The sequence below is a fragment of the Equus caballus genome, chromosome 16 (assembly GCF_041296265.1).
Source record: "Equus caballus isolate H_3958 breed thoroughbred chromosome 16, TB-T2T, whole genome shotgun sequence".
In the NCBI taxonomy this organism is placed as follows: Eukaryota; Metazoa; Chordata; class Mammalia; order Perissodactyla; family Equidae; genus Equus; species Equus caballus.
In genome coordinates, this window is record NC_091699.1 from 64,737,937 (window position 1) to 64,753,479 (window position 15,543).

At 43.1% G+C, this 15,543-nt stretch overlaps 1 protein-coding gene across 6 annotated transcripts in view; it reads right to left on the bottom strand.

Moving 5' to 3' along the window:
• Positions 1–15,543, bottom strand: part of TGFBR2 (transforming growth factor beta receptor 2) — a 109,734-nt gene that overhangs the window by 59,081 nt on the left and 35,110 nt on the right. For 3 of the 6 annotated variants that reach the window (XM_005600871.4, XM_023619733.2, NM_001301147.2), the window contains 1 exon segment: positions 11,761–11,951. The exons of the other annotated variants lie outside the window; for them this stretch is intronic. In XM_005600871.4, coding sequence (XP_005600928.3) covers positions 11,761–11,951 — 191 coding nt within the window. 6 annotated transcript variants of the gene reach the window in all.

A 15,543-nucleotide genomic window follows, 5' to 3' on the forward strand; every position in this document is an offset into this window, starting at 1 on the left:
ATCCCTCCCAGGCCTCGAGTTCATTTCAGGAAGTGTATTTTTAGGTAACAAACTATTTTGAAATTCTCAAAGCCTCCCAGAGCAAGAGCTCTATGCTTAGCTAAAAACATGGGCCAAAATGCTCTCTGAACCTTGTGTTACATTTGGCACTAACGCAACAATGAATATGTATTTTTTTCTGCAATGGTGAGATTTGGATCATTGTGAAACAACTAATTTAACCCTTTAGGTTTCCCTACAAGACACAAAAGCTAGGAAAGCTAGGTCATGTTTGTTTATTTGATTGTGTGTGTGTGTGTGTGTGTGTGAGCAAGATTGGCCCTGATCTTACATCCATTGCCAATCTTCGTCTATTTGCTTCAGGAAGATTGTCCCTGAGCTAACATCTGTGTCAATCTTCCTCTCTTTGTATGTGAGATGCTGCCGTTGCACAGCTTAATGAGCACTGCATAGGTCCACATCAGGAAATGAACCCGCGAACCGCGGCTGCTGAAGCACGGTGCATGCACTCAACCACTACGACACCAGGTAGGCCCCTAATTTTTTTTTTTTTAAAGAATATATTTCAGACAAACATCTATTTGCTGGTGAGGACGTCTGGTTGTTTTTAAATTTAAAACCAGGCTGCATGACTTGGAATTCAGCATTCCAGCCTGTTAGGATTTTTGCCTAGCTTGGTGTTCATCAACTTTGGGGTCATGTTTGAATCCACGACCTAGGAGCTTAAAATTAATGAAGTGGCCCCACCCCCAGATATGCTGATTTAATTATTCTGGAGGGTCACCTGGGAATCAGGAGTCCTAAAAGGTGCCCACGACTCTAATGTGCAACCAAGGGGGAGAACGCCGACCTAGAATGCAGGTGAAATCAACGTGATCAAAACAAAACAGCAAAAGAAAAAACCACCCCCGCAACCCACAGAAACACGTTTGTATCCAACTTATGTGATGGTGAAGGGAAGCCCTCAAGACAGCTGGAACAAGTTTCCTTGTGAATAACAAGCATCTAAAGCTGGGCGATCGGCACTTGTACACCTGGGATGCACAGGCATCCTTTCCGGGGCCGGCCAAGGCTTTTCTAACAAAAGCTAAGAAGCGTGAGAAAAGTGACAGGAGGCAGGAGTGCTGGGAGAGAAATGAAAACAGATGAGACTGTGCTGGAAGCAGCGGTGGCAGCCACAGACGTGTTGACAAGCAGAAGTGGCTCTGATCCGATGCCTGCGGAACACAAGCAACAGTGAGAAAACACAAAAAGAGCATCAAGAAAAAGGAAGAAAAGAAGAAGAGAAAGGTGAAAGAAGGGCCACTGAGACTGCAGTGTGTGCAAACGGGGGCCCCTGGAGACGTGCAGCTGGACAATCCATGCTGCCTTACCCTGAGACCAGGGGAGAAAACCGCTCCAGTGAATTCTGGGGAAAACGCAAACAGCCATCTTTACTCCATCCTTGGAGGCACAGGCATATGGGGGGAGGGGAGGGTGTGCACTGGGAACTTCCATGTATTAGGGACCTACTGTGTGCTAGTTAAGGCGTCTAAGTTGTCAATGATCATCTGCGACGTAGCCAGCCAGAGGCCTCATTTTTCTTCCTGTTACGGAAAAAGCTACCACTTCTGAGGTGAGCAGACATGTCAGCTTCTTACTCTGAACATGTGAAAGCCTTTACACAGGGCACGCTCATCACAGTGCCCCTGCCAGCCACTCCCTATTACTCAACCTCAGGACGCTTCCCACCTTAACTATTCGAGACAGCAAGTACCTGCGCAGCCTTCACTATAAGCCTGTATTCTCCTTTGTGAACGTGTGTATTGGTGGGACAGAGAGGTAAGTGAAGAGGCAAAGCTACTCTTAGTCTTTGGGGGAGCAGGTCACCTTACGTTGATAAAAGATTTGTGGACTGTCTCTGGGGTGTGGGAGCAGAGAGAAGTACATACAAACTGATGCTCACCATTTCAGGCAGTTGGTTCACAGATTCCCTGAAGGTCAAGAAGCCCTAGTCGAAGTATTCTAGGCCTACCCGAGTCCTCAAGGGTCACTCATAACAAGCTAAGCAGCACCTGCCAATCGGAGTGGGTGCAGGGCTAGTGGGGACAGGGGTCGTGATGGTCTTCCCTGGATGCACCACTGCATCTGTGCATCCCGATCCACAGGAGAAGAAGTCACTGTCATGAACTCACACAGCAAACGACAAACAACAGCTTCTCTTTAACACGTGATGGTTGTGAAGCCAAAGGAAGGAAAAGTAAACGCAGGCATGTGACTAGCCAGGAACAAGGACATTACTCTCAGCAACAACACAACCAAAGCCTCCACGTTAACCCTACAGCAAACCCTCACCAGCATCAAAATTACTTCCAAGTCAGGCTGTGAAATGACTCTCCTAAGCATCTTCAGTTAAGATGGTCTCATATTAAGGCAGTATATGTTAATGCCTAGAGACCCTCTGTGAGCAGCTGACCATCCTTAGGGCATTTTCTACCGGTGACAGGCAAAACAGCGATTCCTAATGTCCCAGGAAGAGGTTCCAATACGAACATCTCTCACCTAGAAGGTCCTTCAGTAAAGGAAGTGACCATGGGCAGCTGCCTTCAGCATATGATAGTATCACGTGGCCCATCATATTTCACTTCTCTTCAAACAGACACATGAGTAACAGCAAACCCTTCAGTCTAGGTCAAACCACCTTCCTCATTTCAGGGCACGTGTTCCCCAACTCATTGCCTACACACAGAGGTTCCAGTTCTGGAGAATATGAATTAAGTAAATGCTCCACTGGGTCTATTTCTGGAACTGTCCTGTTGTCTCGCAAGATCAGAGATGAGCCGCGTAATAAGGTTCAGACTTCTTCCAGATACATATTAGGAATTTTGCATATGAATCCTTAGTCCATATCTTTGGAAGAGCATCTCCTATTAGCTGAACTCTTAGGCAAAATCTCAAGATTCCACAAATACTACTAAACGCTTTGCTGAAATGGATGCATGTATCATTGAATTCATGCATCTATCTCCTGTTGTTTTGTAGCATTTGTTGGAGGGCCATTAAGAACACATTTATTTCACAAACACCTGTGGATGTCTTGCTTAGTGCTATATATTTCATAGCAGGACCACTAAAATTGAGACAACTAAGTGCAGCATCTCAGGAATAATCCATGACAACCGGCGAAGAGAACTCACTGTGCCTCAGAGCAGTGCTTCTCAGATGTTAATAAGCACACGGACCCCTTGTGAATATGTTTAACCCACAGGTGTGGGGTGGCCTATTGGCTCAGGCAATTGTGGAGCTGGCAAGTCTGAAATTTATAGACCTGGCTGGTGGGCTGGAGACTCAGGCAGGAATCGATGTCACAGTTTTGAGGCAGAATTTCCTATCTAGGAAACCTCAGTTTTTGCTCCCAAGGCCTTCCAACCGATGGGATGAGGCCCATTCACATTCTCGAGGGTAATCGCCTTTTTTTAAAGTCAACTGATTGTAGTTGTTAATCACATTGACCAAGTTCCATCACAGCAACACCTAAATTGGTATTTGATTAAAGAACTGGACACTATGGCCTAGCCAAGTACTCTTAGAACTGACCCCCACAGACAGGAACCAGGACTGTGCTCCCAGCTGATGGCGATGCTGCCAATTTATAGCGCAGGAAGGTTATGGAGAACACAGTTTTTGACTGGCCATTATTTCCCTTTCTCCACTTCTTTTGGATATAGCAAAATCAAATACCTATTCCTCACCTTTTTTACAGGCATGTCTCATTTACAGTTCTTTCCATCTCTTTTCTCCTGAGCCTGGCCTCTTAAACGACCACAGACCCAGAGGCTCTGATCACCATATGGACCCAGAACTGAAAGACTTGTGCTCTGAAGGAAGGCTTTTAATTGCAGTTGGCATTTCAGAGGCAGACACTGAGGCAGCCATCTGGCAGACAGCCGCCATGAGCTGGGACGCTGGCAACAAGCGCTCCATGCAGGGCCCTTGAGACCTGGTGGGACAAGTCCATGGGCCTGTCCCACACGTCCTCCCACCCACAGCAAAGCAACAAGTCAAGCAACCTCTGAGGAGTCCCCACATAACTCTTCAGGAAAGGAAGACATTCCCAAGTGAATCAAATAGTTTGGCCAATTACTTTACTATAAACAAACAGACAAACAAAAAACACATTGTGATTAAGTCAAAGATATTTTAGGAATACTTCCGTTCTCTGAACATCTATTATACAATCAGAACTTCTAAAACAATGCAATACCTTCTTTTTTAGTTTTAAATTATATTGGAGCCGTCATTCCCTATAATTATGAGTATCTAGAGAGTTGCAGAGGTGGGCTTTCCTTCAAGTGACAGTCCCACATGGTTTCTGGGGCATGAGGATCAGTGCTAGAGAAACCATCACTTCATTAACAGGGACCAGAATGTGGGCAGGAAAGAAACAGAGACAAGTGATCTGAAGGCATCAAGTCTTCTTTCCATGCATTTTTGTAATAATTTTTTTTTTTTTAATTTCAAGGATGATCTAATCAGTTCTCTAAAACTTCTTTGAAATAGCAAAGAAATCATTGTAGTCAAAAACCTTGTGATAAAAGATATGTATTTCTTTACATTGCAGTTTCCTACCACATGGGCAACAGTTAGGAATTTATCAAATGTCTTCTCCCAATTGTTATATTGTCTTTTTGTTTTGTTGATGTTTTCCTTTGTGCAGAAGCTTTTTAGTTTGATGTAGTCCTGTTTGTTTATTTTTTCTTTGTTTCCCTTGCCTGCTGAGACATGGTATTCCAAAAGATGCAGCTAAGACCGACGGTGAAGAGTGTACTGCCTATATTTTCTTCTAGAAGTTTCATGGTGTCAGGTCTTACATTCAAGTCTTTAATCCATTTTGAGTTGATTTTTGTGCATGGTGTAAGATAATGGTCTACTTTCATTCTTTTGCATGTAGCTGTCCAGTTTTCCCAGCACCATTTATTGAAGATACTTTCCTTTCTCCATTGTATGTTCTTTACTCCCTTATTGAAAATTAGCTGTCCATAGATGTGTTGGTTTATTTCTGGGCTCTCGATTCTGTTCCACTGATCTGTGTCTCTGTTTTTGTGCCAGTACCATGATGTTTTGATTACTATGGCTTTGTAGTATATTTTGAAATCAGGGAACGTGATACCTCCAGTTTTTTTCTTTTTTTCTCAGGATTCTTTGGCTATTTGGGGTCTTTTGTTCTTCCATATAAGTTTTGGTATTCTTTGTTCTATTTCTCTGAAAAATGTTGTTGGAACTTTGATAGAGACTACACTGAATTTGTAGATTGCCTTAGGAAGTATGGAAACCATCAACAACAAAAAAAGACAACCTAACAATTGAGAGAATATATTTGCAAACCGAAAACTGATAAGAGGTTAATATCCAAAATATATAAATAACTCATACAACTCAACAACAAAGGAGCAAACAACTCAATTAAAAAAATGGGTAATAGATCTGAACAGACATTTTTCCAAAGAAGACACACAGATGGCCAACAGGCATGTGAAAAGATTTTCAACATCACTAATTATTAGGGAAATGCAAATCAAAACTGCTATGAGGTATCACCTCATGCCCCTGTCAGAATGGCTATAACTATCAAGACAAGAAATATTAAGTGTTGGATAGGATGTGGAGAAAAGGCAACTCTCATACACTGCTGGTGGGAATGCAAACTGGTGCAGCCACTATGGAAAACAGTATGGAGATCCCTCAAAAACTTAAGAATAGAACTACTATGTGATCCAGCTATTCCACTGCTGGGTATTTATCCAAAGAACATGAAAACACAAATGCGTGAAGATACAAGCACCCGCGATGTTCACTGCAGTATTATTCACAACAGCCATGAACTGGAAACAACCTAAGTGCCAATCAAGCGATGAATGGATAAGGAAGATGTGGTATATATACACAATGGAATACTACCCAGCTATAAAAAAAGATGAAATCTTGCCATTTGCAAAAACGAGGCTTGACCTTGAGGGTATTATGCTAAGTGAAATAAGTCAGATGGAGAAGTCAAACTCCATATGATCTCATTCATAAGTAGAAGACAAAAACAACAACAACAAGCAAACACATACATACAGAGATTAGATTGCTGGTTACCAGAAGGGAAGCGGGAGGGAGAAGGGTGAAAGGGCTGACAGGGCGCATGTGTAGGGCAATGGATGGTAATTAGTCTTTGGGTGGTGAAAATGATGTAGTCTACACAGAAATTGAAATATAGTGATGTACACCTGAAATGTATATGTTATAAACCAATGTTACTTCAATAAAAAATAAATTTTAAAAAAAATTTATCAACTGTCTGTGATATCCTCCACACAGTAAGAGATTTAAAACAAACATCAGGTTGGTTCCTGCCCTCTGTGGCTTTCATTCTAGTTTGAGAGGCAACATTATCGAATGCAACCTAGTTGGAAATGATGGCCAGTCAACGCAGGGGTTCTCCACAGCCTTCCTACTCAAAGTGTGAACTGGCAGCCTTGAAATGCAAGCATGAGGTCAGGAAAGGAGAGACAGCTGACGCTGGAGTACCCACTTTCATGCAAGAGTCCACCCTGAAAAGATGGGTGGTTTTGAGAGGCAGAGGAAGGACAAAAAGGCATTCCGGGTAGATTATACAGCTCAGACCAGGAGAGGTTGAGCAGAATGGGCGATCCAGAGAATCTAGAGGGCAGATCTCTAATGGCAGAGAATTATTCAACAAATGTGTGCGTGTGGCTCATAGGACTGGCTTCACCAAAACTAGATTTACGACAGGAGAGTTGAGGAGGTAAGGAAAAGTCCCAGCAGAAGCACAACAGCCAAGAACAGAATTCCACACTTGGTCTACCCAATCTCATAACAGAAATACTCTATTCTACAAATGAACTGAACAAACTCAGTACCTCGTTTGGAAACTTAGACGTTAAGGGCTGGAAGTAAACCACTGAATCTGGACAGCTGTAGACCATCTTAACAGAACTCCAGCCTAAACTCACTATCATGTACGTAATTATGAATGAATTGAGAGGAGGGGTGTGTGTGTGTGATTTCGTCCCTGTTTGACTTGCTCAACTGAAGGAATTTAGCTTTGAGGGTTTGGGTTTCAGTTGCCTTTTTGGCTCATGAATTTACTTGTTCACTATGGATTTTTTTAAAGAAAACTGCATAAACATAAATCTATATTCACCAAACAAATAAATGAAGGCATTAAGGGATGTTTCAAAGAGATTAATCCAATAGGGTACTTAAAATTGAAAATCTGACTGTGACTTTAAACTAGGATGTTTAAAACTTGATTCACAAGGAAATTTTAAGGAAGCTAAATATAGAATAAAACAAGCTGTAGCTGAGTGGGAAAGCCACTGGCTTTTTCTAGTAACAAGCATCCAATAACTGAGCTGATGTTTCAATTGACTCCTTCCCTACTTAACACTCCCTAGCCCAATAATGCCAAATTACTCCCAAATATGCACACTCAGTTTTCCTGCTTATCCCTGAATTTCTTGGATCACTGAAGAATGAAGTGCAGTTCGAGTTCTCCCAACACTTGCTGAATTTGCCCTTTTTTTCTTTTTTAATATATATCCCAGAATCAGGTCACATATCAGGTGATAAAATCCAAACATTTAAAACGACTCTTGCAGATGGAAATACCTATATTGTTGCCAAAGGCAGTAATTCAGGATACTAGCACTTTTGCCTTATTCAAAAAACTGAAAAACTTTTCACTGTCTCAATGACCTCCCTTCATTTTAAAAGAGATCTAGTGGAACAAATACACTTCTGAAAGCTAGACAGAGGGGAGCACTCACTGCATGGCACATAGACAAGCCACATGGAGTGGGAGAGAAAATCTGAGCTACAGGATGCACAGTCGGCATTTGTTCCTTTTTACTGCACACTAGGCTTGGGTGCCTGTAGAGGCAAAGGAATAGAACAGCATCTTATCATCCAAGGCTGGGGGCACCGCACATGTCCATGCTTCAGAGGATAGTCATGGCATTAGTGAAGTAATAGGAAGACCACAAAATATAGGAAGAAAACAACCACATTTTTAAAGTGAAAATAAAAATACCAATGATAACTGCAAAAGGGCATAAGGGAACCGACTGGGAGTCACAAAGACGCCCTGAATCTTGGTTGCGGTAGTAGTTACACAGCTGCATACATGTGTCACAATTCAGCCAACCACAGTATATTATACATCAATAAATCAGAGTTTTTTAAAAAAAATCTCATTGATATGCTTTTCCAAATTCAGAATTCCCATGCAGAATTCCATGCAGCAAAATCTCTGTGGAAGCATGGATGATCAGTGGTTAACCATGGCCAGGGAGATCGGGGGACAAACCAAAAGGAAGACTTTCTCATCACTGCCTCCCTGTTGTCTGAACTTTTTAGATATGCGCATGTATTATCTGTTTAGATACAGAGAGAGATAAAGAGTGAGAGAAAGAGGAAATAAAAAGAGAAGAAGGAAGGAACACCCTTACAGATATTTTAGTTCACAAATAGCCTGCTGTAAATCCTAGCTATGCCACCCACTAGTCATGTGATTCTGGACAAAGTGTTAAAGATCTGTGAGCCTGGTGTTCTCGTCCATAAGTTGAGGATACCAACAGTGCCTACCTTACGGGGCGGCTAGGAGATTAAAGAGGTCACGCCATGGAACGGGCTGAGCACCATACATAGCCACGGTACATTCTCTCTGAATGTCAGCTATCAGTCACAATTGCACTCAAAGTAAATTTCTACAGTTAAAAAGAAACAATTGTGGCTCAACTTTTTTCTCATATATTTAACAAAAGATGGATGATATAAGTAATTATCATCCTTTATGTTTTCAGATCAACTGGCAATAAGAACAGACTAATGTACTATTAATAAAAATACAGGAGAAAACACCTAGAGCTTATTTGTTCACCATCTTATTTGACCTGGAGTGGAGAAATAAAAATTACTTCAAGAGTTTTCAGTTCTTGTATAAAGAAGCGATGGTGGCAGTAAGAGGAGAAATGGATCCCAAACTGTTGCTCCTAATATCCGATGCTTTAGTGGGGACATACCCCATCAGAGACAAGAAAGATGCTTAAAAAGCACACTATCCTGGAGCATTTTAGAAGACTCTGATATCACCCAGACCTTTGAGTCATCAGCTGTGCCCGATTTCTTGAGCTGTACAAAGAGAGATTGCCTCTATGCTGATTATCTGACCTCATAAGGAAATAAAGAGCCTGATAATGAAGAAGAGGGAAAATATGAATGTGGGCTCATGATTATCACCTGAGTTGAAATACACTGAAAACTGAAGTCATTAATATCTTAAGAGCTTACAATCAAAAATATATCCAACTTAGAGGTCATTTATCATATTTTGTCTCTTTTGGATGAAATCAACTCTTCCACTAGAGATAAGCCACTATGCAAAAAGAGAAAAAAGCTTCACAGATGGTATCGTAGATGGATATTCTATATATCAAAGAGCACACCCATCCATAGATGGATAGTCAGCCCTTAAGATTAATTCCCTTGGCCCAGTCTGGGTCTTCTTTTAAAAGGTAATCTACGTGGGGAAAGTTAACACTGTTAAGGCAGGATCTCAGGGGTTCTCATGCTTTAGTGTGATTTAATCTAGTTACATCTCCCCTCCCAACTCAAACTCCATAAGGAAAGTGAGAGAAATGGAGTGTTTACAGGATGAGAAAATAGAAGGGAGGAGTGACATTGCAAAGGGTTGGGCTGACAAGATGTACACGCCTGCCTTTGTAAACTGAGAAGTTGGCAAAGGCGGGGAGCTGGACAGGAAGAGAGGGAAACTGGCAGAAAGTGACGGGCACAGAGAGAGACAGAAGTGGGTACCCAGTGCCGTGAGCACCATGAACAAAGCATGAGACACATTATTTTCCAGATTTGGGACACACAGTAGCAAAGATGTGTGGAGACTCAGTACTTCTGTTCCAAAAGGAGTTTTTATTGAATCAGGCCTATTTTGGGCTACAATAACCTTTTTCCACTCTGAGTTTGCATTCCTACAACCAAGAGAATCCTATTTTCACTACCAGACTGACGAAATTAAAAGGCTTATAATCTTTTTTTTTTAAGATTGGCACCTGAGCTAACAACTGTTGCCAATCTTCTTTTTTTTTCTGCTTTTTCTCCCCAAGTCCCCCCAGTACATAGTTGTATATTTCAGTTGTGGGTCCTTCTAGTTATGGAATGTGGGATGCCGCCTCAACGTGGCCTGAGTAGTGGTGCCATGTCCATGCAAAGACTCTGAACCAGCGAAACCCTGGGCCGCGTGAACTTAACCACTTGACCATGGAGCCGGCCCCAAGGCTTATAATCTTGAATGCTGAGGAAGGTACCCGGAAATCCATATGTTCAGATATCTTTTGGGGGAGGAAAATAATTTAATAACGGTGATTCAAATTTAAAATGTGCATAACTTCTGATCCAGAAATTTCATTTCTAGAAATCGATCTTGCAGAACTATTAGTACAGATGTCCAAGATTCTTTTTCAAGGACATTCAGTGTAGCATTAAGCAGAAATCTGGAGACACCTAAATAATCTGCCAACAGGAGAATGGTTAAGTCAGGCATAGGAGATAACTAATATTGTGGAATTATAGACAACAATTAAAAGGAGTGCAGGATATCTATATGTATTGCCTTGTTTAGAAGGAGAAATAAAAGTGGTGGGGTGAAAAAAATGTTGCCAAATAATATTTATAGAATGATCAACTATTTACACTGAAAGATGGATGAGAGAATGGGATGAGTGGACGGAGAGATGAATAGATGCATGGATGGAGGAAGGGAGGGAAGGAAGAAGGGAGACAGGGACGAAATACAGAAAGAGAGGAAAGAGAGGGATAATATGAATGAATGCTTAGAGACCACTGCGCATCCAACAGTCAATCTTATCTGTTGGGTACAGAGTGAGGGGATAAGGTTAAGGTAGTGTCATTTTAAAATTTTTCCAGACTGTTGGACTGTCTGAATTTTGGATAAGGAACATATATTACTTTTGTAATTAAAAATCAGTGAATAATTCTTTAAATTGAACAAATAGTATCTGCCCCCCTTTCAAGCTGATTCAATGCGGAACTTCAAAGATGGAGGCTAGTATTTAACATATTCTTCCCCCGTTTTCACGAATAAACATCACCTCGTTATTGTCCCTCTGCATTTCACTTCTTCTCTCAAAAGGTCCAATGACAAGTACCCTTTAAACAAATCCTAGGAATATGTACAAAAAACTACTTCAGTGAATTCAAAACAAGTCCCCCTCTTGTATCAAAAACCTCCTCCAATTTCTAGACCACTGGTTCTCAAATTCTAGCTGCATCAGAACCACCTAGAGGGCTTGTTAAAACACAGACTGCCGGGTCCACACCCACGGTTTTGGATTCAACAGTCTGGGGGGCCCTAGAATCTGCATTTCTAATACATTCTCAGGTGACACTCATGCTGCTCCAGGGACTGCACTTTGAAAACCACTGCTCTAGGGGAAAGAAACCATTGGTCAAAGACAAATAATAATGTGACCCCGGGAGCCAGATGTGATAAGAACCAGAACCAACCCTGTTACGCCTTAAGCACCTTCTTCCTCCAGGAGAATGGGTTCCTAATCCACAGAGCACGGCTCACTCTCAGCCTCAGCCACAGGAGGATGGACTGGGAGACAGCAGACCAGGGGCACAGGAATTCAACACAGAGGAAGTCAGGTTCCAGACCCTCAAGAGAAGAAAACTCACCTTCTGAGAAGATGATGTGGTCGTTGCACTCATCAGAGCTACAGGAACACATAAAGAAAGTCTCGCCAGACACTTTTTTTTCCTTCATAATACACTTTGGAGAAGCAGCATCTTCAAGAACAAATCCATGGTAGGTGAGCTTGGGGTCATGGCAAACCGTCTCTAGTGTTATGTTCTTATCATTCTTTCTCCTGGGGTGCAGGGTTCATGGGAGGAGGGGAGGGGAAAAGAGAATGGATGAGTACGGTCTCTGGACAGAAAAGCAATCTCGACTCTCTTTCCTTCACAAAGTTGTTTCTAACAACAGCAGCTGGTTCCTGTTCTCCCACATGAAAACACGTTGGCCTAGAGTCTCCTGGGCTTTTTCTACTCATTTCAGTTTTTCCTTTGCTTATTTGCAGAACCCACTTAGGTTTAGAAACATGAGGGCTTTCCTTGGGGGCTAACCTGTTGAAGAACTTTACACATAAGTCTTAATTAAATCACGAAAAAGGAGGTCATGGGAAAACAGAACAGGCCTGGTCGTCAGGATGACTTTAATCCTTCCGTCCTCAACGCACTGCAAGGCTCACATTGCATCGCCGGTTGATTTGACAGAATCAGGGTCATGTCTAGCTAAATTGTTCTCAAAGAGCTCGCCTGGGAAAATAGCTGCAGTTCCTCTTTTTTGGTTTGCTGGGCCCCAGCGCAGTGGGTGTGAGGGCGTATTCCAGTCAGCAGCTGGCCGTGCTGAGAAAACACAAGAAACTTCCTAGAGAAAGAATGGCACTTTCCCGAATTACAGAGAGGAACAGACGGGAAAAACATCAGAACACATGGAAAAGAACTGCATGGTGTTCTTCATTTACAGTTCAGAGAAATAGTTTATGCTGTCATAGACTAATTACTTCTACACTTAATATCCCATCACATCACATCTTCGCAGCCTAACTCAGCTAAGGGCTCAGAGAATCTTTCATGTGGCATTTTACTGGGCCTAGGAAATATTCAGTCGGCTCTACATGTACATTACATTTAAAAATCACATGATGAATGCCCACTATTATAACTACAAAAGCCAAAATAAAACTCTGGCATCCTTGGAAAACTGTGTTTTTCTGTGCCTGATTCAATCTACTCCCCTCATCAACTTGCCACCTTGGATGATTCTGTCCAAGACTAAGGTTGATCTAACCTCCTTCCTTCCATTTCTCCCCTTTTCAGATCAAAACACCTACGGTCTTGAATGGTATATTCTATATCTGGAGGGGGCGTCTAGGGAAGGGCTAACCAGGTGTTAAATACACAAGAGTTCCAGTCAGTTTTGCGAGTGTAACCCTCCCTGGCAAGGATTCTGAGTGCATGCATATGAGTGCACGTGTGGGCACATGCTTGGGCACATTCACCAACTGCCCACCCCACCCCCAGACACTCACTGCTCACAGCCAGTAAAATGGGAGGCAAGCTGGAAGAAAGAAGCAGCTAAGGTACAGCTTTCACCTGGAAAAGAGTAGGGGCCATACCCACAGGGAAAGAGCAACTTTGACCAGTCCCACCACTTAGTGCTTAACTCAAGGACACTAAAGGACAAGATGTCAACAAGGGGACAGGAAGACCAGGAGAGAAGGTGAGGATGGAATGGTCTAGCCAGAAATGGAGTCGGTGTTATGTCATCCATGCAGCTCTGAGTTGACTCCAACAGAGGTGCACGTGCCCCTTGGTGAAAGAGCTCAACAGTTCTGGAACTAACCATCCAGCAGGCACAAGAGGAGCAAGCCCTTGCTAAGCAGGTCCTACTGTTAAACAGCGACAATAAGAATCCTCACTGTAGGCTGGCCGGCAGGGAACTAAGCGAAACATACCTTGGCATGATCACACAACAAATTATGTATATTTAAAAATCTAGCCATCCTTGACCCCAAAGCTCCTGAGAAGTCTTGGCAAAAATGGCAGCCATGAAACAAGAGCACCTCCCTCCCTGCCCCCACAGTTGTGTGTGTGTGTGTGCATGCATGTGCATCCAGGGTTGTTTTGTGGTTTTGGTAACAAACACAAGGCATGCTGACTCCTCTCTGCTCCCAGGGAAAAGCATGATGCTGCTTCCTTGTGAAGCTTCTAGAGACCAAGGAATGGGAAAAGGAAGGAACTGTGAGCCATGAAGGAAAGGTGCTTTATAGTCATTGGGCAGCTCTTCCACAACCTCCTGCCTCCCACCTCAAAACTGCTCAGAGAACCAATGTCGCAGAGAGGAAACTCCGGCAGAATACTTGAGTCTCGGTAAAGTCCTTAAGTGCTTTCTCCACTCCCTCCTGTCACAGTGCCCTCCATGACAGGTGGAGCTAACTTTGCAAAACATCTTTGAACACAGCTGAGCAAAGGAAGGAAAACAGACTACTTCTTTGTCCTGAAACATTTGCTCTGAACCATTGAAGAGGTGGTCAATAACCACTGAAGAAAGAACCAGAGTAATGAAATTAATTTTGGTTCCAAAATATTTCTATAATGGAAAGAACTTAAGCATTTTACATGGTATGGGTACACAAGCGACATTCTGTAAATGAATGACTGAATCAATGAATGAATGGACAGGACACTAAAACTGAGAAAGGCATGGGAACGCACTACCAAAGTAGACACTTTCAGTTCCATATCTGGCTGTTTCTAAAACAGCCTCCTGTCTTAGCTTGGGTTCCCTGGCAACAGACTTCAAGGCTGTGAATGTCTGTGCAGGAGGTTTTGGAGATGGACCTGTAAGGCACTGAAGGAAGCAGTGCTATACAGAGGGGGAGTTGAACCACAATGCAGGTTGCAACAAAGGACTCAGTGGATCCCTCAGAAGCTGTGAAGCAGGGATGGTCCATCAGAGCTGTCCCAAATAGAGGCAAAGTTGCCACACATTTGGGCGCCTGCATCAAGCAGTCATGGGATGCTGGCCGCCCATCAAGAGGGGCCAACCTTGAGGAGAGGCCAAACTGGAATAAAGCAGCTCTGATCAGTGGAAGGGAATTCCCTGGAGGGACTCGGGGGTGATCCCTCAGCAGCCGGTGCTGCCAGCAGCTGAGGGGTCAAGTACTTCAGTGCTGAAGGCATCAGGGGGATGTACCACAGCACCCACCGCATGGCCCTTTCTGCTTACCCGCACTCCCACTCCACAGGAGTACCTGTCTTCGCCAAGACAGGTCAAAAGAACATTCACTGTGTTTACTCTTTATGGCTGGGACACAGAGGAGACAGGGCGCCTTCCTGTCCCCCACAGGCTCCCATTTTCTGAGACTACACAGCCTCTGCTGCACAGAGACTTGATCACAGTCAGTCATCTGGACTTGTACTACAGGGCAGGGAAAATATCTTAATTGGAAGAGCCTGTTTTTGGCAAGCTCTCACACAGTGAGATAGCTCCCAGTGGAGGTTTAAGTAAAGATGGCCAGCAGAGAGAGAACCAAAGAAGGAAGCCTGGGCTCATCCAGTCTGGTGTCTCAATCTTTCCTGCACTAGACTGGACAGATGGTCATCCAGCCTCTCCTGCTCTTTATTTGACTCTTTTAGAGACGGAAGGCTGTTCTGCTCTTAGGAAACCACGATTATGAAAATGTTTAAACCTATACTGAGCACAGTATATACCCCTGGTAAATTTTATGGACCCTCCTCCTTCTGCCCTTCAGTTATACAGAACAAGTTTATTCTCTTTTCCAACAGACAGATCATCAAATACTTCTCAAGGGAACCCATGTCTTCTCTTTATTGGACTAACCATGTCTAATTGCCTCAGCCATTCCTCAGATCCCATGCTTTCTAAACCTATAA